General features: G+C 41.8%; 1 protein-coding gene across 2 annotated transcripts in view; it reads right to left on the reverse strand.

The window, feature by feature from the left end:
* Positions 1–25,089, reverse strand: part of ENOX1 (ecto-NOX disulfide-thiol exchanger 1) — a 478,008-nt gene that overhangs the window by 140,613 nt on the left and 312,306 nt on the right. For both annotated transcript variants that reach the window (XM_087967587.1, XM_087967588.1), the window contains exon 6: positions 612–785. In XM_087967587.1, coding sequence (XP_087823713.1) covers positions 612–785 — 174 coding nt within the window. The remainder of the gene's footprint in view (positions 1–611; positions 786–25,089) is intronic.

The raw sequence follows: 25,089 nt of genomic DNA on the forward strand, positions 1-25,089 counted from the left end.
ATTCTATTCTATTCCATTCCATTCCATTCCATTCCATTCCATCCCATCCCATCCCATCCCATCCTATTCTTATTCATTTCAGGTCTTCCAAAAGTAACAAGGCAGCACTATTGATAATACAGCTTCAATAAGTAATACTAAAGGAAGGAAGTGATACCAGAGTTGGTTGGTTGTTGTCAGAGGCATCAGATTTAATACAAGGCATAGTAGAGGACATAAATTTGAAATAGAAAATACATTATAACAGGCACAAATTAAACAGATCTTGACCAGAAACTAGCAACATTAATTACATTCTATCAGGTTCTCACATGTACAACCAAAGTTGGTAATGTGGTAATATTAACATTAGTGGTATTAAAAGCTGGCTTGTTCCAGGATTTGCTAACCACCTACAATGAACACAGAACCTAGAGTAATAGCGTTGGAAGAGCCCTTGGAGGTCTTGTAGTCCACCCACCCTATGCATTCTCTTGCTATATTAAAATTGCAAGAACCTTCCCCCCCACTTTTATTAGCCGGGGGGGGGGGGGATACGTTAATTATCAAATTAATAGATAAATCAATTATCTACAGTTTCAGCTCTGATCAAGCTAACCAGGTTGACTCACTTGGGTTTGGAGGGAAGAGAGTGCAGCTTTTACAGTGAATAATCTCCTTGATGACAGGGACTTCCGTTGGGGGAGGCTGAGGTACGAGGCCCATGCCTGACAGCAAGGGGTTAATCGGCGTGATGCCTGTCATCATGCTGAGGTTTGGGTCGAAGCCCCTTACGCATATCGAATCTGCAAAATACAAAATATTTTATGAACTCCTGAACTAAGTTTTAGTTACCGTCCACCGTCATCTTGCTTTGAATGGCATCTCACTGGCTTTGTTCTAAAAAAACAAAACAAAAAAACACCAGCCATGCACACAGAAGAGGCTGCAGCCTAAGATTGAACCAATCAATCAGAATAGACCCTATGCCATCTGAGTTAATCTGAATAAAGCTGGAAGGGACCTTGGAGGTCTTCTAGTCCAGCCCACTGCTCTGCCATTTCAGACAAATGGGTGTCCAATCTCTTCTTGAAGACCTCCAGTGATGAAGCACTCACAACTTCTGAAGACAAACTGCTCATTGTCCTCACCTTTAGGAAGTTTCTCCTTTAATTCCAGGTTGCTTCTCTCCTTGATGAGTTTCCATCCATTGTTTCTTGTCCTGCCTTCTGGTGCTTTGGAAAATAAGTTGACCACCCTCCTCTTTGTGGCAGCCCTTCAAATACCAGAAGACTGCTATCACGTCACCCCTAGCCCTTCTTTTCTCTAGACTAGCTGTTGCAATGACGAGGCAGTCGAGGTGTTTGATCATGATCAACTGATTCATGATGATCTTTATTGGAATCTAGTCTTGCATTTATACACATTTTTAGTTATCCTCCAACATTGGTTAACTTTGGTTTCTGCTTGACTTTCGTTATTGTTCAGCATAGTAACTAACACAATTAATGATCTCTCTAATCCTCCTTTAGATGAGTAACTTTATTTGCCTGAGTTGTATCTGCTTGGAACCATTCTTTTCTCTTGAGGTTTGCCATCAAAGATAAAGACATTCCTGCAATTACAAATCTACAACTAGCCATACCTAATTCCTGCAACTGTTCTCCCTACAGACTTTAAATGAAACTTTGAGTAACAGAATAACAGAGTTAGAAGGGACCTTGGAGATCTACTAGTCAAGCAGGAGGCCCTTTACTATTCTGGACAACAGTTGTTCAACCTCTTGTCAAAAACCTTCAGTGATGGAGCACCCACAACGTCTAGACGCACATCACAAAATCAACTGCTGTGAGTCAAGGACCGGCCGTACAATATTACAATGCTTCCAAGATCTTTTTAAAAGTATGACTCAAAGGCCTGGTTGGAAGAGATGATAAAAACAACGTACTGAGTTCAAACCAGAAATATTTCTGTTAGGGATTTTACCTGAAGTTTATAACAAAGAGAATGTATAGCTAATGTATAGCTAATTATTCATGTACTAACTGCAGCTAGAATGGTATTTGCACAATATTGGAAAGGTGAGGAGATTCCCACAGACGAGGAAGTAATCAGGAAACTATTAGAATGTGCAGAGATGGACAGATTAACACCAGCAATCAAGGAGAAAGAGCAAACTTAGTATTATATGATATGGAAAATATTTGATCAATGGTTAAGAGAATAAAAAAGGGAATTTGGAAATGAAGAAGAATAAAGGAGAATAGAAAATAAATTAAGATAGAGGTAGAAAAAAGATGATTGTTATTATATGTATGATGAGAATCATGAGATGTAACTCCAATAAGGTACTATCACCAGAAGAGTGGTATGATGGATAGCTCTTTAACGGATAATCAGAGTTGGAAGGGATCTTGTAGGTCATCTAATCCAATCCCCTGCCCAAGCAGGAGACCGTACACCATTTCTGACACATGGCAGTCCAATCTCTTCTTGAAAGTCTCAAGTGAGGATGTATCTCAAGTATGATGTATCTTAACTCTAAGTTTAGGGAAATAATACCACTGTGAACAGGAATGATTTTGCAAATGAAGGATGTGGCACAGAGGCGCTAGACGACACATAGCTTGAGGAAAAAAAATGAAATGTTCATACTTTTGAAACTGAAAAATAAAAAAACCTTATTATTAAAAAAAAAAAAAAAAGAATTATGAGTCCCACCTCCTCCCTAGCTTCTGAGTCTCATATCAGCTTTGATTCAGACCAGAAGAATCCAGCCAGGTCTAACCAAAGATTTTAGAGGGGGGGGAAATACTTTAATATGGCTGCCCTTCGCACAGACAGTTATTTATTTTATTTATTTATTTATTTGATTTGCCAATTGTTTACAAGATAATAAGTATAAGTGTATACATAGTTGTGAATACATGAAATGGGTACATATAAGAAAAATAAAAGAAGAATAAGAGAAACAATAGGACAGGGACGGTAGGCAAGTTACTTGAACTTGGAAGCCGGAGCAACAAACAAACAACGATATAGGCCCTTTTTCCCCCCGTGCGTTTGTCTAATCCTCCTCGCAAGTCAGCTAATTGCCTGACCCTGTAAGCAGACTCTCTGGCGTTGAGGCACTGAAGCTTGCTGGGTATTGTGTGAAACTCTTCCACAGGATTCTCCTGCCAATCAGCCTCACTCGGTGACCACAGAGTTCTGGCATTAGAACTGCTGGCACGAAATAATCCTGCAGGATGAAATTTATTTGCAGGGGTAGTATGTAAATTCTGATGCTGATGTGTATATTGGAAAATCTGGGGAAAGGGAGGGAGGGAGGAAAGAAGGAAGGAAGGAAGGAAGGAAGGAAGGAAGGAAGGAAGGAAGGAAGGAAGGAAGGAAGGAGAGGTGATATTCCGCAGATTGTGACCAGTTCTGGAGAACCGGTAGCAGAAATTCTGAGTAGTTCGGAGAACCAGCAAATCCCACCTCTGACTGGCCCCACCCCCATCTATTCTCTGCCTCCCGAGTCCCAGCTGATTGGCTGGCTCTTCTTTTGTTGCCCTGCAGAGGAGAACAGAGCTGGAAAGCAGGTTAGTGGGGTGGGGAGGAAAGGGGGATTTTGCAGTAACCTTCCCCCAGGAGTGAGGAAGGAATGGAGATTTTACAGTATCCTTCCCCTGCCACGCCCACCAAGCCATACCCACAGAACCGGGAGTAAAAAAATTTGAATTCCACCAGTGGAAGGAAGGAAGGAAGAAAAAGAGGGAAGGAGGGAAAGGAGGAAGGAAGGATTGGAGGGAGGGTGGCAGGCAGGCAGGCAATTACAAAAATCTGTCACTCTCCTTCTGTGGATATATCTACACAGAACAAAGAGCTGTGTGTGTGTTCGTATGTTTGTTTGTGTTGCAATACCTTCAATTATTGCATTGGACATGGGAATTTGATCAAAGTTTCCCCTCTCCTCTTTATCACACTGTGACATGAGAAGCTTAATTTGTCAAAAGCTCCTCCTTCACCCGGGGTTGAAAAGACTTTGAGACTGTTCTCTTGTATGTTGTCCTCCAACCTTTGTGTAAGCCTATTGGGCGTAACGGGTGGGAAGAACATACTTGGACGAGGTTCGAAACTTCCTCCATGGAGACCTTTTTCTGCTTAGTCTAGCTTGGCTGAGGACTTCCATCTCAGGGGAGGGGAGGTTTGGGTGGACAACTTTTACTGCAACTTCTAAAAATCCTTCAGCTGGTCTCCAAACAGCTCCCGTGGCTTCAAGGCAGGTTCATCAGTGTTATTTATGTGTCTCATTCCGTTCTGCTAGGGTGGGACACATGGAGATATTACTCCACCTCTGTTGTCAGCGATCTCATCAGGACTTTGTACAAAGCGTGGGTTCTTGGCGTGAACTCTCACTTGCCAGATGGCTAGACATAATATTGCTTCATTACTCCTGTCATCTGGAACCATCTGCTCCACATGTCAAGTTCCCACTTTCTGATTTCACTCTGATATTATTAATTTTGGCCTCCCTGTTATCCACAAGGCGTATTGTTGGACTGCCAGATTTCTGACAACATGGATAGGGTTGTTCCTATTTTATTGAAGTTGTGCAGTGTTGAAAACATCCTGTTTGCAATTAAGAGGTAAAAATGGCAATAGCTCATCATCTGTAGGGGAAGAGCAGACTGCAGGCAGAGTCAAGAGGGGACTTAGCCTGGAATCGTTACATGTCCACAAACGCTCCATGTCTTGAATAGCATTGAATTCTGTCTTTGTTGTTGTTGTTGTTGTTGTTAGTTGCAAAGTCATGTCCAACCCATCGCGACCCCATGGACAACATTCCTCCAGGCCCTCCTATCCTCTACCATCTTCTGGAGTCCATTTAAACTCATGCCGACTGCTTCAGTGACTCCATCCAGCCACCTCATTCTCTGCCATCCCCTTCTTCTTCTTTTGCCCTCCATCTTTCCCAGCCTTAGGCTCTTCTCCAGCAAGTCCTTCCGTCTCATGAGGTGGCCAAAGTCTTTGAGTTACCTCTTCAGGATCTGGCCTTCTAAAGAGCAGTCACGGTTGATTTCCTCTAGGACTGACCGGTTGGGTCGCCTTGCAGTCCAAGGGACTTGCAGGAGTCTTCTCCAGCACCAGAGTTCAAAGCCCTTCATTCTTTGGTGCTGCACCTTCCTTATGGTCCAACTTTCACAGTCATCCATTGCAACTGGGAACACCATAGCCTTGACTCCATGCACTTTTGTTGGCAGGGTGACGTCTCTGCTTTTTAGTATACTGTCTAGATTTGCCATAGCTTTCCTCCCCAGGAGCAGTCTGTCTTAACTAGTGCCAATTTCATGCTGACCGTTAATTGATCAAGATTCCTGTATATCATTGGTCTGTTGTGGTTTGTCAGCAGCCTGCGGAAATGGCAGGAGAGTCGGACAGTGGGGAGGAACATGGGCCAGTCCAGGAGTCTGGGGAAGACTCGGATGAGGGTCCCGCATCCGACACAGAGATGGGGCCAGGGCCATCTGTGAGTTATGTGCTGACTCCGGAGCTTCCAGAATCTGACAGCAGCAAGGCCGAGGAACAGGGGGAGCCTGTTCCCAGTGAACGTGTGCGCAGAGCTGCCAGAAGGCAAGAACAGTTAAGACAAAAGGGGAGACTCAGGAGTAAGGCTGGGAGGTGATTGCCCCTCCCATAAGATATAAAGGAGGAGCAAAGGGACAGGAACCTTTGCAGGAAGCAACTTTGTTGGTTCTGGTCAGTTTAAACTCTGAAGCTCCGCACTGACTTTGTGCTCCGTTTTGGCCTTGTATAACTAATTAGAAATTTAGTCGTTGGCAGCATTTCAAGGGAGATAAAGGTGCATGCTGATCAGACTTATCCTGAAGGACTTTGGCAGGCTTCCATGGGACTGTTTACAAACTGTTTCAGACTCATTATGGGCTGTGGATGACTAAAATTCACAGCCATTGAAATAAAGAAAAAAAGGGGTTTTTACAAAGCCTTCACATCCTGGACATAAACTGTTTCAACTCCTACCCTCAAAACGACGCTATAGAGCACTGCACACCAGAACAACTAGACACAAGGACAGTTTTTTCCCCAAAGCCATCACTCTGCTAAACAAATAATTCCCTCAACACTTCAACTATTACAAAGTCTGCATTACTATTACTATTAATCTTCTCATCACTCCTTATCGCCCATCCCCTCCCACTTGTGACTGTATGACTGTAACTTTGTTGCTTATATCCTAATTATTTTTTAAATTGACTGTTCCCTAGTATGATTTGATTGCTTATTGTACCCTATGACTATCATTAAGTATTTACCTGATGATTCTTTTTTTTTAATTTTATTGGTTTTTAAAAACAAACATAAACAAACAAAACATAAAAACATCAAGCTATCTTCCATAGGTGTACATACAGTGTTCCGGTTGGTTTACAAATTGTTTTGTGCTTCCATTTCGTAGTCTTCAATTACAATTACATTACATATAATCTCATATTGTCAATCAAAAACTAAATACCTTAGTATCATTATTAATCAATCATTTGACTATACTTTTATTCATTCATGTTTTACAAGATAACCATAATTTACTTAGTTTATTTTATAACAGTTCATATTATCACCCCAAATCTATCCTAAAATCATTTTGTAGATATAATAAGAAAGAAGAACATCTTTATATATTTATTATTTTCTAAAAGTCTGCATATTTCATTACTGTACTTTATTGTCTAACCATTGATAGAAAAGATCCCAAATTTTATAAAATTGTTTATCCTCTTGTTCTCTAATTTCAAATGTCAATCTACTCATTTCAGCACATTCCAATATTTTCTTAATGATTTCCTCCTGTGATGGTATTTTCTCATTTTTCCAGTTTTTAGCAAATACAATCCTAGCCGCTGTTAATACATTTACAATCAGGTATTTCAAGTCTTTACTATATATTTCAGGTAAAATTCCCAATAAAAATATCTCTGGTTTCAAGTCTATATGTTTTTTTGTCATTTTTTCCAACCACATGGGGATTTTAGTCCAGTATTTTTTAGCATCCGCACAAGTCCACTACATATGGTAATATGAGCCAGGTGTCTGATGACATTTCCAACATTTTTCAGATTTATTCTTGAACATTCTTGCTATTCTTGTCGGGGGAAAATGCCACCTGTAAAACATCTTATACAAATTTTCTTTATATGCTGTTGACATTGTCATTTTATAATTTTGAGACCACAATTTTTGCCATTTCTCTAAATCAATCCCATATCCAAAATTCTTCCCCCAAGCAATCATAGTTTCTTTAACTTGTTCTTCTTCTAGTTTAATTTCTAATAAATATCCACACAATTTTTAAATCACCTTTTCATCAGTACCTGTCAAAATCTTATCTAAGTCAGTCAGTTTATCATAGAAACCTTCTCTTTTCGAATCTTTATCATACCTTGAATGTATTTGCGCATATGAGAACCAATTCATCTTTATACCTTGTTCCTCTAGTTTTTGCATAGATTTAAGTTCACCCTTTTCATTCAATATTTCACCATATCTAACTGTTTGTTCCTTTTTGTATATTATAGGATACAAAAATGCTTCAATAGTCGATAACCAGACTGGAATTTTCAAATAACATTGTCTTTTAATCTTCTCCCAGTTTAACCACAGAGACTCCCGGATTTTTGACTCTTGATGAATGTATCTTTTCTTTTATGTACACCAAAGACAAATTCCTTGTGTGTCCAATCATACTTGGCCAATAAAGAATTCTATTCTATTCTATTCTATTCTATTCTATTCTATTCTATTCTATCCTATCCTATCCTATCCTATCCTATCCTATCCTATCCTATTCTATCCTATCCTATCCTATCCTATCCTATCCTATCTCTACTCTACTCTACTCTACTCTACTCTACTCTTCCTGGGTAGGTAGAAAGTGGAATTTCTCTGTGATCCTGATTCATAATGCTTTCCAAAGCATAGCTTTAGGAGGTCAAATGGTTGCAGGAACTGGGTGTGGCTGGTCTAGTGAAGAGAAGGACCAGGGGAGACAGGATAGCAGTCTTCCAATATTGGAGAGGCTGCTACAGAGAGCAGGAAGGGGGTCAAGCTGTTTTCTAAAGCACCTGAAGGCCAGACAAGGAATAATGGATGGAAGCTGATCAAGGAGAGATTCAACCTAGAAATAAGGAGGAACTTTCTGACAGTGAGAACAATAAACTCACGGAACAGAAGTTGCCTTCAAAAGTTGTGGGAGCTTCATCCCTGGAAGCTTTCAAGAAGAGACTGGGCTGCCATCTGTCAGAAATGGTGTAGGGTCTCCTGTTTGGGTGGGGGATTGAACTAGATGACCTACAAGGTCCTTTCCAACTCTGTTCTTCTGTACAAATTATTCTCCAGAAGGCAGGACAAGAAACAATGGATGGAAACTAATCAAGGAGAGAAGCAACCTGGAATTAAGGAGAAACATCCTAACAGTGAGGACAATTAACCAGTGGAACAACTTGCCTCCAGAAGTTGTGGCTGCTCCGTCACTGGAGGCTTTTAAGAAGAGACTGTCAGCCACTTGTCTGGAATGGTGTAGGGTCTCCTGCTTGAGCAGGGGGCTGGACTAGAAGACCTCCAAGGTCCCTTCCAGCTCTATTCTGATTTTATTTTGATACAGAGAATTCTAACTGGAGTATTGAGCCCAAGGATTTGTACTTTAGATTTTTGGGTTTTTTTGGTTTCACTTTGCTTTTTATTTCATCAAATAAAAAGCACAGCCAATTTTTATTATACCCCTTCACTCTCTCTCTCCAGCACCGAGATTACACAGTATACAAAGATGAAGCAGATGTCTGCTCTGCGACACTGGAAATTATAGCATTTTGTTGTTGAAAGAATGAGAAGCTAACATTATAACTCTTGTGAGGTGGGGGGTAATGGAAGTTGAAAAAAAAGGTTATTTCATTTCTTGAGGCACAATAAATTATTCTGCGAAAAGCAGTTTGTGAAAGACAAATGTTATTTTATACCATCAGTTATTCAGAGGCCATTGTGTGTTGCTGGGCTGTTCCCACCAATTTGTTGTACCGTTACTGGATATCAATGGAGCAATATTTAATGATAATATGTAAATTTTGCATTTTGGCAGCTTAGGAATTGGAACTAAGCTAGAATAAGGAAGAAAAACAGACTTTTTATCTTGTCATCGAGCCATAACGGAAACTACTTAGCTGTAGAAAAACCACAAATTATTCTGCTTTAATTCTTGATACAGATCTATAATGCACTGGCTCATAAAATCCCATATATTTTGGAAAATAAATTAATACCATATGCACCCAAGCATTAAAGCTTTTACTTTAATGACCTGAAAGTAGACAGATAGGCCTTTGATGTATTGGTAATTTCAACTTCTTCCATCTGCACAAAATATTTGGTGGAAGCTCTTCACTTTCTTGATTTGATTGCTTTTCCTTGGGATGGCAAGGAAACGAAGTTAAAGATTCAAAGTAGGAACACATGATGTTTGTTGGGGTCCTTGGTGCTCTCTAAGCTTGGTTGCTTTACAGATACAGACACAGATAATCAGAGTTGGAAGGGACCTTGTAGGTCATCTAGCCCAACCCCCCGCCCAAGCGGGAGACCCTACCCCATTCCTGACAAATGGCAGTCCAATCTCTTCTTGAAGGTCTCAACTGATGGTGCTCCCACAACTTCCGAGGGCAACTTTTGTTCCATGGGTTGATACTGTTCTCACTGCGCTTTCTTGCAGACATCTCATTACCCAACTAGATAACATCATCAGCGCAGTCAAATAAGTTTCTTTAGACTGGCCTCAAGCCAGGACTGTCTTTGCTTTGGTAGCAATTCTTCCTCCTAGCACTGATGATGTTACCTAGTTGGGCCATGAAACATCTGCGAGAAAAAACACCAAGCTCAGAAAGAATCAAGGACCTCATTGCCTCCTCTTCCTCCTCCTCCTCCTCCTCCTTCTCCTCCTCCTCCTCCTCCTCCTCCTCCTCCTTCTTTTTCTTCTTCCTCCTTCTCCCCCTTCTACTCTTCATCCTTGCCCTTCCCTCTGCACAGCCTACTTCTTCCTAGAACTGATGAAGTTACCTAGTTTGGGTCATGAAACGTCTGCAAGAAAACCACCAAGCTTGGAGAGCACCAAGGACCCCACAGTGATCCTTCTCCTCCTCCTCCTCTCTGCAAACCCACTCCTTCTAGCACTGATTATGTTACCTAGCTGGGTAATGAAGTGTCTAAAAGGAAACCACCAAACTCAGAGAGCACCAAGGACCTCACAGTCCTCCTCCTCCTCCTCCTCCTCCTCCTCCTCCTCCTCCTCCCCCACCCTCCTCCTCCTCCTCCTCTTTGCAAACGCTGCTCCCATCTAGCATTGATGTTGTCACCTAGTTGGGTCATGAAACGTCTGCAAGAAACCACCAAGCTCAGAGAACACCATTTCAGTCCTGAGCTACTAATATTCTCCTTGATTGCTTCCTCTGATCTTTCAAAGCCATCCCCTAAGCCCTGTACACCCTCTATAGCTAAAGAGATTTCACTGGAGATGAATCAATTTTTTAAACAAAAGTTTATAATACTTACTGCAGGGCATTAAACCTCGTTGTCCATGCAAAAACACGATCCCCTCCACAGCCCAAAGAAACTTCAAAGGATTAGTGACTTGGCAAAGATTTAAATTTACATCTGTGTCCTTTCTGTCAACACAACTCATCTACTTTTCATAACGTTCTTTACATCATGTTCTTTTTCCTAACCGAAAAGCAGCTGGTGAGTCAAGCCACATAAATAAATAAATGGCTCAAAACATATTGAACACGCTTCTTTCTTTCTTTCTTTCTTTCTTTCTTTCTTTCTTTCTTTCTTTCTTTCTTTCTTTCTTTCTTTCTTTCTTTCTTTCTTTCTTTCTTTCTTTCTTTCTTTTTTTATCCTATTGATTTCACCAGGATAATTTCTAAGCATAGATTTAAAGCCTAAAATAGAATAGAATAACAGAGTTGGAAGGGGGACCTTGGGGGTCTTCTAGTCCAACCCCCTGCCTAGATACGAAACTCTACAACACTTACAGACAAATGGTTATCCGACATCTTTTTAAAAAAACTTCCAGTGTTGGAGCATTCACAACTTCTGGAGGCAAGTTGTTCCCCTGATTCATTGTTCTAACATTGGAAGATATTCATTCCAAAGTGCTAAAGTTTTGACTGATCGGTGCCAGCAGTTCACCTCTGTTATATGACCCTCCACGAAAAGAAATGAGAAAAGAAAAAAAAAGAAAGAAAAATCTCTAATTTTAGCAAATGCTGAGCTGAGATTAAGTGTAATTTATACTGTTCACAGATGGGCATGTTTGTTTAAAAATTTGATGTGGGTCTCAAGTCATTCATTGCATAGAGCATGTGATGACCCAAGGTGGGATACAAAACAAACACAGTCACAGAAAACAGGTGAAGCCCCTTTTATTCCTTCACTTTGCTTCCAAGCTCTGAATATTCTTGACAGAAGACGAAAAACTCCCACACAAACAGTTACAAGAAGAAGGAAAAAAAGCAACACAAACCAGGTAAGATAAGGGCTGGAGGACTTCCACAGATAACACACACTGGGAAGGACGCCAAACTCAGAGAGGAACCATAAACTAGAGATATTTACACGCTTTGTTTCCAGCACTGGCCCATACGCATGTCCGACCTCTTATTCAGTTGTCACAGCCGCAGCCCATGAAGAGGATCAAGGCCCTCTCTTCCCCAGTAGACCACGTCTCTTCCTTATCCTCTCCTCCCTGAGGGCCCTAGGATGGAGACGGGATGGGCCTGGGTCCTCCTCTGACTGCCCAGCCGGCCTCTGCCCTTCCCCAGCCTCCTCCGCAACCTCCGGAGCCGCACTCCCACTCCCTGTCGGCTGTTCCTCCTCTCCCCCAGAGTCAGTCTCCAACAGGGGCATGACAGAGCAGCTCACAGATACATTTATTTGATTTGTACATTTTGTCAAAACTTTACTGCAAAGCTCACATTAGCTTGAGGCAGAATTCAGCCTGGGAAAATACTGGTGCCATCTGCTGTTCATTTTAATCATGGATTTCGCGGTCTCTTATTATGATTTTCTCTATCCAGTGATTCTGAATTCTTTTCTTTTCCTATGAGTAAGAATACTCGGTTGCAACTCTACCACCAGGTGTAACGAAATCCCCCAAAAAGATTTCTAAAGATGACCATCTGTGGAAATGGGTTGAAAAAGTTTCAAGAAGAGATTGGACTGCCATTTGTCAGAAATGGTGTAGGGTCTCCCGCTTGGGTGGGGGGTTGGGCTAGATGACCTACAAGGTCCCTTCCAACTCTGATTATCTGTTATCTGTTATTGAGTTTCAGGGTGGAAATGTCTATAGAGATTTACAGTTGTCCCAAATATGCTTTTTCAAAAGACAACTGGACTTTGTTTTTTGCTTGAAGACGTTTTGCTTCTCATCCCAGAAGCTTCTTCAGTTCTAACTGAAAGGTGGAGGAGGATGGAAGGATTTCATTTGGCCATTAGGACTTCCTCTGAAATTCACCGAGGCCACTTGGAGGTTTATCTTTTTTATCTATCCAAATAGCCTCAGTAATTCTCAGAGAAAGTGCTAATAACCAGATGACTGCTCGGAATATAAATCCTTCCATTCTCCACCCTTCAGTCAGAACTGAAGAAGCTTCCTGGATGAGAAGCGAAACGTCTTCAAGGAAAAAGAAAGAAAGACCAGTTGCCTCTTGAAAAAAAAACAACTTTGGGACTGTTGGAGTGGAATATCTTATCCTACAAAACAAACTACACCAGATCAACAGATTGTTCTTCCTTTACCAATAACCAACTAAAGATGAACATAATTTGAAGAAAGCAGCCAGATGCTCCCATAAAGTTACACTCTCACTATCCAGGATTAAAAGCTTGGGCAGGATCAACTCCAGGCCTAAAGCATTAAGCTTCTTCAATTCACACGCAAGGTGAGTGATCTTGAATGGAAAGGACGCCAAAGGTGCTTTCCCAAAAGGCAATTGGACTTTCTTGTTTTTGGTTGAGAGAGGGCTGTTCAGTTTTGACATAGATGGTCTCATTGACCCTTCTTTCAAACCAGAGGTCTTCTCTGTCCAGAATATGGACTGTGCTGTCTTCAGAAGAGTGACCCTTGTCTTTCAGATGCAGATGGACCGCTGAAACATACCCTGATGGGTTTACTCTCCTGTGTTATGCCATGCATTTGAGAAGGGGCTGTTTTGTTTCCCCACTGTACAGAACTGCACGTGTCTCACTGCGCTGTATTCAGAGGTGGGATGCTGGGGGCTTGCAGGAGAGCCCCTAGCTAAGACTCTGAGGGGCTCAGAGAGCCCCCCAATAACCCTCAGAAAGGCAAGCAGCCAGGGAAAGCTCTTAATAGGCTTCACTGAACTTCTGGGCCTTCAGCCAAGAGCATTTCACACCTCATAACAGTGTGGCAAGCTAGATAAACAATCCACTCAACGCTTGCGAGGGAGCGCCATTGAGAAAATCAAATAACATATCATTAGCCTCCGAGGGGATTAATTCCCAAATAATAAAAATCACGTAACTCACCAGAAACTCCACTAAGACTCCGAGATCCCCCTCACAGTCACTGTTAGTAAGCCTGGTTTCGCTCAGTCTTTTATTTAAGTATTAAATAAAAGACTACAAAATAATGAACAACTTTTTGATAGATATCCTTTTTTTAAGGTAATTACAGCAAAGAAGCGACGTTGATTTGGCCACACCCACCAAGTCACATGACCATCCAGTCAATCATTAGGGCAGATTGCTAAAAAAAATTGAAGCCTACCCCCTGACTGTATTTATGTATATGACATTGCTCAGATTGTGTCTGGGCACTTGGGAAAATTGAAGAAAAGATGAACCCCAAAATAGCTTCTTTAAAAAGCAGATAAAGGAGGACTCCTAAAAGTTTTGTATTTCTCTATCTTAACACACTTGGCCTAACCACATACTATATATACAATACACTCTTCACACACTTTTTCTTTTTCTTTTAAATCACTCTTTCTTCGCACAGAAACCGAAAACCTGATAAATATCTCCAAAAGAGACCCATTACTTGTTCACAATACATTTTAGGGATCTTCGATGGAATTTAAAATAAATGGTACGGCAGCAAAAAGTAATCACCTCCTTAAAATGCAGCAGTTTTGACGTTCCAACGGAGAACAATTTCATTATTCATTCCTCCCAGACAGAAAATCTTTTCATTTTCTAACCGAACTGCATATTTTAAGGAACACAGTTGAGATTTTTGAGTTGAAAAATACGTTTTAGTTGGCAAGAGTTCAGTTCAGATGAGCTGCTTATATGCAAACAATACTTTAATTTCATAGGCGTTTTTGTAGAAGCGAAGCTAGATGTCATGCCCCTGGTGGAGACTGACTCTGAGGGAGAGGAGGAACAGCCGACAGGGAGTGGGAATGCAGCTCCAGAGGTTGTGGAGGTGACTGGGGAAGGGCAGAGGACAGCTGGGCAGTCAGAGGAGGACCCAGGCCCATCCCCTCTTCATCCTAGGGCACGGAGGGAGGAGAGGATAAGGGAGAAACATGAATGGAGTGGTCTACGGGGAAGGAAAGGGCCCTGATCCCCTTCATGAGCTGCAGGGGCACGCAGGGCACGCAGGGCACGCAGGGCACGCAGGGAGGAGAGGATAAGGGAGAGACATGGTCTACTGGGGAGGAGAGGGCCTTGATCCTCTTCATGGGCTGCAGCTGTGACAACTGAATAAGAGGACGGACAGGCATACAGGTGAGCGCTGGAAACAAAGCATGGAAATATCTCTAGTTTATGGTTCCTCTCTGAGTTTGGCGTCCTTCCCAGTGTGTGTTATCTGTGGACATCCTCCAGCCCTTATCTTGCCTGGTTTGTGTTGCTTTTTCCCTCCTTCTTGTAACTGTTTGTGTGGGAGTTTTTCGTCTTCAGTCAAGGATATTCGGATCTTGGAAGCAAAGGGAAGGAATAAAAGGGGCTTCACCTGCTTTCTGTGACTGTGTTTGTTTTGTATCCCACCCTGGATTATCACACTAGAATCTTCCTCTGTTCTTTCTTTCTTTTTTTGACAGGCCTCACATTTGTCTTCCTAGCAGGCTAGCGTTACAAGGCATTATATCTCCAAATCCAAAAGGCCATTATTACTATGTATTATTAGTGGTTCTGAAGCTTTAAACATGACTCACTTTCCTAGCAATTTCAATAAAGTATTAATTTTACAAGCAATTAAGAACAGCGCTCTCTCTTTTCGTGACACAGTTCTTTTATAATAATAAAAGATTGCATCCAATTATGTCATGAAGGTAATTTTGAGCTACGAGCTTCAAAAAAAAAACAAAAAAAAAACCTTCCCACCATTGATAAAACTAAGTGGTATTTCCACAATTATTCCAGCATTTCATCAGTATTAAAAGAAAAGGAAATGGGTGTAAAATTATTTAGTTGTGTGTGTTTAATTACAGTTCTGAGCAACAAGGGGTTGGTTTTCCATGGAGTGAGGGAGATGTGTTGGAAATAAATAATAAATATAAAATCAAATGTGGCTTCAAAGCAGCAGAATAAAACCTAAAATTTAAAAAAAACATTCAAAAAGCAACACAGAGTATATAATTCTATGAAAAAAGTGTTTTGGCACAATTGGGACCTGAATGTCTGTCACTAAGCAAGGCAGTTGCTTTAGTGACTTGTGACCGATTTTGCAAATTTTTTTGCCACTGTTGTTAAGCGAACTACTGCAGTTGTTAAGCAAGTCATGAGGTCATTAAGTGAATCAGGCTCCCCCCCCCTTGACTTTGCTTGTTGGAAGCTGGCTAGATAGGTCCCAAATAGAAATTACATGACCTTCCTTCTTTCCTTCCTTCCTCCCTCCCTTCCTCTTTTCCTTCCTTCCTTCCTCCCTCCATCCCTCCCTTCTCCTTCTTCCAGGTATTCCAACAGTCCAAGATGGAAAGTCCACCTCAAATCTAGAGCTGGCTCACCTGAGGCTAGAACCAGGATGATGCATCTGGTCTTCATCGCACAGCTGGTGGACTTGCTGAGTTTTCACAATTCTGCCACAATGCTCTAATACAATAGATGTGTCATGCCCCTGTTAGAATATGACTCTGAGGGAGAGGAGGAACAGATGACAGGGAGTGGGAGTGGGAGGTTGTGGAGGAAACTGGGGGAGGGCACAGGCTGGCTGGACATTCAGAGGAAGACCCAGGCCCATCCCCTCTTCATCCTAGGGCACGCAGGGAGGAGAGGATAAGGGAGAAACATGATTGGCGTGGTCTACGGGGGAGGAAAGGGCCCTGATCCCCTTCATGAGCTGCAGCTGGGAGGACTGTTTAAAAGGACAAAGTACGCCTGGCCCAGTGCTGGAAGCAAAGCGTGAAATAATTCTACTCTTTCATTGCTTATCTGAGTTCTGGCATGTGTGTATTTCGATATCTGTTGACGTCTTCAAGCCCTTATCCTGCTGGTCTCATTAATTGCTTCAGTGTGGTTTATGTTATTATTTTCTATTTATAATTTATATGTATTTTGAGTTTGAACAGAATTTCTTCCTTTTCGCAACTGTTGGGGGAGTTTTTTCTCCAGTCAAATGATAATTGGACCTTGGAGGCCAAGTTGAAGGAATTAAAGGGACTTCACCTATTTTTTGTGATTTTATTTATTTATTTATTTATTTATTTGATTTGATTTGATTTGCCAATTGTTTACAAGATAATAAGTATAAGTGTATACATAGTTGTGAATACATGAAATGGGTACATATAAGAAAAATAAAAGAAGAATAAGAGAAACAATAGGACAGGGACGGTAGGCACGTTGGTGCGCTTATGCACGCTTATGTTGCTTTTTTGCCCCAGTCTGTGTCATCACAAGATGTTTATGGAGATTCTCAGTCATCTAGGTCACGGTTTCCCTAAGAGTCTCATTTTTTTTCCCCAAAGGCAACTGGACGTTCTTGGTGTTTTTTTTTCCTTTTGAAAATGTTTTGCTTCTCATCCAAGAAGCTTCTTCAGTTCAGGACTTCGGAAGAAGAGTTTTGAGGGAGAAGCAAAATGTTTTCAAAAGGGGGGGGGGGGGAAAGCAAGGAAGTCCTGTTGCTTTTTTGGGTGGGGGAAATCACTTTTAGGACTAATACAACAAACAACTACCACCACCACCCTTCCAAAAGAGTGAAATATTTTGAGGAATATTTTAAAAAGGCAGGATAAAATATTTCCCCTAAAAGAGGAACAAAAAAATCTTAAGGGAGACAGAAACTCAGAGTCCTAGCTCCCTGCCGCCAGCAGATATTTTGTGCCCATTAAGAGAGACTAGGCCAGCCTATCTACAAAACAAAAGACTTTCAGGAATTAAGACATGACCCTCCAGGACATAATAGGATTAACCCACCAAGACACAGAGCTCACTACACTGCACAATCTCCTAAGGACATTGCATTACAGTCCAAACTTCAACCAAGCTTGGCTCAGACAACCTATAGAGCCAACTATGACCCCTACATAACCCCTACATGGCCCCATGGGAGTCTGACAACAGCCAATAGAATACATGTTCTTGCACAGCAACAGGAAGCTCAAGTTCAAAGCCCAAGCAAAGGTATAAATACCTCCCCCCCCACACTCTCAACGCCATGTGGTCAGTTGCGCAGAATCCATGTGGTTCTGCTTCATCATTAAACCATCTTTCCAATCAGCCTCCAGCCTCCATTTTGTCTCCGGTGCCTTCCTCCCACTTGGAACTGAACCAGATGGATATTTCTTCCAACATTACCCTTCTTGAAATCTTTGAGAAGCCTTTTCTTGAACTGCTCTACCTTGAAGGCTTGAACATGCATTAAAAATAAGAGGTGGACTTTCCACTTGTCCCCTAAATGAAATAAATTTGCTCCTGATTTCTGGTGAAAATTTAGATGCTAAGGATTCTTTCATTCCAACAAAAGCATTTAAAAAAAAAAAAAAACAGTTACTTTTTTTCCCCCCTGTAAGGAACAGGTGGAAGGTGGAGAGACAATCACTACCTCTATCTACAGATTTCGTTGGCTCTCCATTTGCATTCAAAAGGTCCAACAATACAATACAATTTCTGTTTCTCGTTTTAATTATGTTCAAATGCGCCTGAATCTTGAAAGCAAGCCTACATTTTTATTGAAGGGCTTGCAACACTTTCACGAGATAGGGCGAACCGAACGCAGAAAGGCGAGTCAATTCAAAAACAATGCAAAATCAACCGCTAATCTCATTTTTCTCCAAAGGGTCATAAAGTTAGAAAGCATGAAGAAAATTAACTATGTAATGAAAAACATAAACAAAAATGCTTCCTTATCTGAAATTCTTTAAAAAAAATATATTGGAAAAATGACAGCGAGCCATCTTTTCCCTCAAAATGCAGAAACCATTGAACTGTGAACATTATTGTCACATTTCACGATTTCCCTCACTCGTAAACAATGGAAAATGCCTGAATTGGGCTAGCAATCCAGGAATCAGCAAATCTTCTCTCAAGTTATTGCTATTATAAAGTCTAGAATCTACATCTTCAGCTCAATTTCCACTCATAGGAATACTTTTCAATATTCCAATATTCCCTTAAAATGATAAACGAGGAACAACGTGCGAAAATAAAAGTGATTGATGATAAAAGATTAAACACTGCAGCTTAGTGCTTGCATTATAGCTGCAAGCTTTGCTGCCTAAACTATAAACAAAAATATCTGCATACCTTTTCTGCAGTATATAACTAAAAGTATACAACGGGTTCTTTTAAATAAAGGTAATCCTCAATTTACGACCAAGATTGAGCCAAAAATTTCACGTGGTTCATAAATATGAGCCAATTGCCAAGCCAATCTTGCCAAATTGTCAAATTCTGCCCCAAATTCTCAAAATCTGGGTATTCTCATCTGAAATTCTTTGACAAACAAGATTCCAGTCCCTTTGGGGGAACATGAACAAATGGTGAATGCAGATATTAAGGGGGGAAAAACATATTTTTCTGAAACCCTATGTCCTTTTGACACAGAACAAGCTGACCTGGAAAGAAAGCTGAGGGTTTTTTGTTTTTAAAGGTATTTATGATGTGCTGAACTGGCTCTCTAATTTTTATCGGAGCCTCAATAATTTTAAGAGCTCGTTTTTGACGAAAAAGGAAACATTTTCTGTTGTTTGCAACGTGGAATGAAGTTCAGGCTCAAATATTTATTTTCTGCATTTCCTGAAAGTTGATCACAAACAATAACTTGGGCAAAAAGTGGAAAGCTCAGCAATTCCCCCGCCCTCCCCAGCCCTCCTATTTTATAATGGCAATCCCAAAGAATTCCGAGTTAATCTCCTTTAATCAGTTCTACACAGTCGATCCGTACCCTAAGACAAGAGAAACAAACCATGGCCAATTATCAACAGATGACAAGCAAAGTGTGTGTGTGGGGGGAGAAAACCCCTCATTTTGGACAGCTTCCTTTTGTTCTAAAGATAATGTATACAAATGAAAACAAGAGCTGAAATGACATTGCTCGAGTGAGAATAAGAAGCAAAAGAAAAATAAAATAAAATAAAAGACTCCCATCATTTGTACGACTGACAAATTTGGGGCCAATTGCTTCATTTGTTACAAGGATGTCAGATACTTGCTGATTACAAAGGCTGGAATATATATTCAAGTCTCTCTCTTTTTTGAGAACAGATGTGGAACATTGTTGAGATAAGGAACATAGCACGTGTTCTCCAAGGATGAAGAATGGGATTTGATTTATTTACTTATTAAGAAAATTTATATGGCTGCCCAACTCACCCTCGGTGACTCCTGGTGGCTTACAAATCAATATATATAATAAGGGGAAGGTAAAGGTTGGCACATCTGTGCTACTCGTTTCCAGCTCTAGGGGGCAGTGCTCACCTCCATTACAAAGCCAAAGAGCCAGCGCTGTCCGAAGACGTCTCCGTGGTCATGTGGCCGGCATGACTAAACATCTTGGAAGGTGCACGGAACGCTGTTCCCTTCCCACCCAAGGTGGTCCCTATTTTTCTACTTGCATTTTCATCTGCTTTCGAACTGCTAGGTTGGCAGAAGCTGGGACAAGTAACGGGAGCTCGCTCTGTTATGCGGCACTAGGGATTCGAACCGCCGAACTGCCAAACGTTCTGATCGACAAGCTCAGCGTCTTAGCCACTGAGCCACCGCGTCCCTTACATACATATACATACATACATATATACATATATACATATATATATATATATATATATATATATATATATATATATATATATATTATATATATATAATATATAATAATATAATATAACATAACATAACATAACATAACATAACATACATAACATAACATATATATATAACATAATATAATATATATATATATATATATAATATAATAAGACATTTTTTTTAAAAGCAATAACCCCTGGGGACAAAAACTAATCAGACAAGCCACTTGATGTCTAAGTAGATTCTCAGTCCCAAAGGTAACTTAGACTTTTCTTGGATTTTTTTTCCACTTGAAAATAATATTTAGTTTAAATCATTTTATGAAATATTTGGATTTCTTTTTTTTTTCTTTTTCTTTTTGTAATCCCCATTTATTTGGATTATTCAGTGTCTTAAAACTAAGGTTTGCTTCCGAGTTTATTTTAGACGGCGGGTTTTGCCAGGTGTCATGCATGCAAAATCAGATCACATGAACCCCAAAATTAGTTCGTAGTCCTGGGAAGTCCATGGTACACCTGAGCATCAGCAAGACAAAGGAGATGGTCTTAGAGTTCCGGAAGAAGAGAGAGGAACCCACCCCATTTTACATCGAGGGGGGCTGTGTGGAGAGAGTTTTCTCCTTTAAATTCCTGGGAAATTCCTCAGTGAAGATCTTACCTGGAAAACCAACCCAACCCAGGTGGCCAGAAAGGCCCAACAGAGACTCCATTTCCTCAGGGTTTTGCGAAAGAATAAAGAGGAACAATGACGGATGGCCTCCTTTTATCGGTCCACGAAAGAAAGCGTCCCCTCGTATTGCATGACGGTGTGATATGCTGGCTTGACAGCCGTGGATAGAAAGACACTACAAATGGTGGTGAGCACAGCACAAAACATTGTGCTCCCTGACACCACTAGGTGACCTCGCTAGGGCTCGCTGCTTTTGAAGAGTGAGGACCGGCTCACCCCGGTCAGCCCTTCTTCACTCTCCTGCCATCAGGTAGGAGATAGAGAAGCATAGCCAGCCGGACCAACAGGCTGAAGAACAATTTCTACCCATGGCTGTCAGACTCCTAAACGGAAAATGTCAACATAGTATGATAGATTTGCGGGCAGGGGTGGGATTCAAATTTTTAACAACCGGTTCTGTGGGTGTGGCTTGGTGGTCATGTGTCATGTGACTGGGTGGACATGGCTCTCAATATCCCTCACATTCAGGCACGCATCTCCTCGCCTGGCCTCTCATGACTGTGGTGATGCTGTAACAGTCGTAAGTGTGAAAAACGGTCATAAGTCACTTTTTTCAGCGCCATTGTAACTTTGAATGGTCACTCCACACAAGCAAAGTACCAGCAAAGGAGGGGAAAAAAACTCCAGAGAAGTTCCTGAGACAGGAAGTCTAGTCCTGCCAAGAATGTAATAAGAGTTAATGGAGAGGCAGTTTCTGTAAGCAACACCAGAATGTTTCCTTCCTGCCTTCCTTACAGGATTAGGCCAGGAATTTCTTCTAACAACCAGTTCTTCGAACTGCTTAGAATGTTAGCAACCAGTTCTAGCGAATAGGTGCAAACTGGTAGAATCCCAAGGTCACATGGTGTAATAAGATTGGGATTGGGTTAGGGACTTCTGTCCTCACTGTGAGTTGTGTTGGAGGGTGGGGTGCACGAAGGAAGGCTCAGCCAATCTCATTGTACACCTGTTGTACTCTGACAATAAAGGTTGATTGATTGAACTTTCAACAATCGCTAAACGATTGTAAGTCAAGGACTACTGATAGCCAAATCTCACCCTGGATTCTGCCTCGGTTTATCTTCCCAACAAGCAACCGAGTTGGAAGATCATTTCAAAGCAGTTTATTTGGGTAACCCTGATAAAGTGGGATCTCCCTATGTAAAGCGAGAACCTTGAGACTCATCCTACATTCCTTTTTACAGTTAACACAACAAAGAACAAGAGGAAAGTTGATTGGACAGGATAAAAATAATCTCCCCTTTGCATAGGAAATCAGTTGCATGCAATCAAACAGGTTACATATTTGCATCCCATAATATCACCCATGTGCATTAAAGTGTGGTCTGATGTCAGAAAGGGCATAATTATGAAGGAAAAAGGTTGCTTACAGTTCACAAAAGGGATAAACCAGACCCTGGTCTCCAGCCTGTTTGTCAGTTTAGGAATGTTAAAAATCGAATAAACCTGAACATCGTTGTTGTTTTTTTTAAAAAAAGAGAATAAAATCAAATTAAAATACAAAGTAACTATGTTTAGTTAGCAAGTTGCAAAACCCATGCCAGGTGCCCCTCCCTACCTGTAAGCAAACAATATTGGTCTACCTTAGAACAGCCGTGGGAGTTGTTGCTGTGATAATACAGTGTTAAGTACTTGGAACATTTTCGAGTCATTTGGATGGCTGTGCGATCTTTCTCGTTTTCGCACGGAGTTAAGCTGCAGTGTTGTCATTTCGGCTTCCCTGCAAACTGCATGGTGGGTTTCAAAGGCAAGTTGAAAGAGAGCTGGGAATGGGTCCCACACCCCCTCAACACAAAGACGCTATCCTACTACCGCGGTACTCGGTGGCCTAAAGCAACCTCGGGTAGCAAGCTCACATACGCAGGTGGGCTGTGTTTCTCAAAAGCTATTTTAAACAAAATGTTCATTAAATCAGGGCAAGGCGTTACGTTATGACCTTTCTAACAAAGCTATGTTGTTCTGAAAATGCAGAAAAAGAAACCTCTTTATTTTCAGTCCTTTGATTAGTCTAGTGTAGTGAAAAGGACCAGGGGGGACATGATAGCAGTCTTCCAGTGTTTGAGGGGCTCTGTAATGACCCAGGGTGGGATACAAAAGCAACAAAGTCACAAAAACAGGTGAAGTCCCTTTAATTCCTTCAACTTGGCTTCAGAGGTCCGATTATCATTGACTGGAGAAAAAACTCCCCCACAAACAGTTGTGAAAAGGAAGAAATGCCATTCAAAATACATATAAATTATTAATAGATAAAAACAACACAAACCACACAGAAGCAATTAATGAGACAAGGCAGGATAAGGGCTTGAAGACGTCCACAGATATCGAAATACACACACTGGGAAGGACGCCAGAACTCAGATAAGAACTGATAGACTAAAATTATTTCCATGCTTTGCTTCCAGCACTGGGCCATGCGCAGTTTGTCCTTTTAAACACTCCTCCCAGCTGCAGCCCATGAAGGGGATCAAGGCCCTTTCCTCCCCCATAGACCACACCATTCACATTTCTCCCTTATCCGCTCCTCCCTGTGTGCCCTGAGATGAAGCGGGGATGGGCCTGGGTCTTCCTCTGAATGCCCAGCTGGCCTGTGCCCTTCCCCAGTTTCCTCCACAACCTCCGGAGTCACACTCCCACTCTCTATCAGCTGTTCTTCCTCTCCCTCTGAGTCAGATTCTAACAGGGGCATGACATGGGCTCCTACAGAGGAGGGGGTCAACCTATTCTCCACAGCAGGGGTCCCCAACCACTGACATGGGACTGTACCACGGTCCGTGGAACAAATCCCTACCCGGGCCGCTGGTTTTGCTGGAGTGCCGCCATCTTTTGATGAAAAAGTGCTTCGGTGAAGCTTTTCGGGTAAGCTGCCGGGCTTTCTCAAACAGCACCTTGAAGGCAAGACAGGAAGCAACTGATGGAGCGCTGCTATCTTTTTGATGAAAAAGTGCTTCCGGTGAGGTCACCAGAAGCACTTTTTCATAAAAAGATGGCGGCGCCCAACTGATGCTGGTACTGGGCCGCGCCATAAAAAGGTTGGGGATACCGGGCGCGGCATAAGAAAGGTTGGGGATCACTGCTCCACAGCACCTTGAAGGCAAGACAGGAAGCAACTGATGGACACTAATCAAGGAGAGAAGCAACCTGGAATTAAGGAGAACTTTCCTAATGATGAGAACAATCAACCAAAGGAGCAGATTGCCTTCAGAAGTTATGGATGCTCCTTCACTGGAGGTTTTGAAGAAAAGTCTTCTGCCTCAACAGGGCGTTGGACAAGAAGACCTCCAAGGTCCCTTCCAACGTTATTCTATGTTCTAAAACTTTGTGGAGCCATCAACTAGCCCAATTTTCCACCTGCAAGAACTTGAGGTTCATCACACCTCCTCCTTTGGGACTTTTAAGCAGCAAGGTGGTATGGCGGCTTTGCAGCACCCCTCATGGGAGCAAACAGGGGGGATTATTTTGTCTATGATCAGACCATGTCCATGGATAGTAAAAACACAGATGGCGGTTGGGTGCAAACAGTTTATTTTATTTCTGCCTTTCACAAAGTTGGAATTCCTGATTTATGTTCCTTGTTCCCAGCCTGTCAGAGCTGATAGAAGCATTTACAGTTTAAGACTCTTAGCTCTGCAATGCTCCAAAGGACACTTGAAGTGCTTCTACTCAGACGATTAAACTAGCCCTGTTAAGGCACCCACAACTGTGTGGAAAACTTCGCTCAAATGTCATTGTGCACTGTGGGGTGCACAGCTAACTCACAGTTCAATGCAAAGTGTTTCCTTACTAAGAATGACGATAGGTAGTCCTCGGCTTACAACAATTGAGGGCAACCTTTCTGTTGCTAAGCGAGACCTTGGTTAAGTGAGTTTTGTCCCATTTTACAACCTCCTGTCATGCCCCTGTTGGAGTCTGATTCCAAGGGGTGAGGGTCGAACAGCTGACAGGAAGTGAGGGGGTGGCTCCAGTGGCTGTGGAGGAAACTGGGGAAGGGCACAGTCTGGCTGGGCATTCAGAGGAAGACCCAGGCCCACCCCTCTTCATCCTAGGGCATGCAGGGAGGAATGGAGAAGGGAGCAACATGAGTTATGTGGCTTACAGGGGAGAAAAAGGCCCTGATTCCCTTCATTA

Source organism: Notechis scutatus, chromosome 5, assembly GCF_049901735.1.
Source record: "Notechis scutatus isolate UNSWTSFEM ecotype Mainland chromosome 5, rNotScu1.2, whole genome shotgun sequence".
NCBI classification, from domain to species: Eukaryota; Metazoa; Chordata; class Lepidosauria; order Squamata; family Elapidae; genus Notechis; species Notechis scutatus.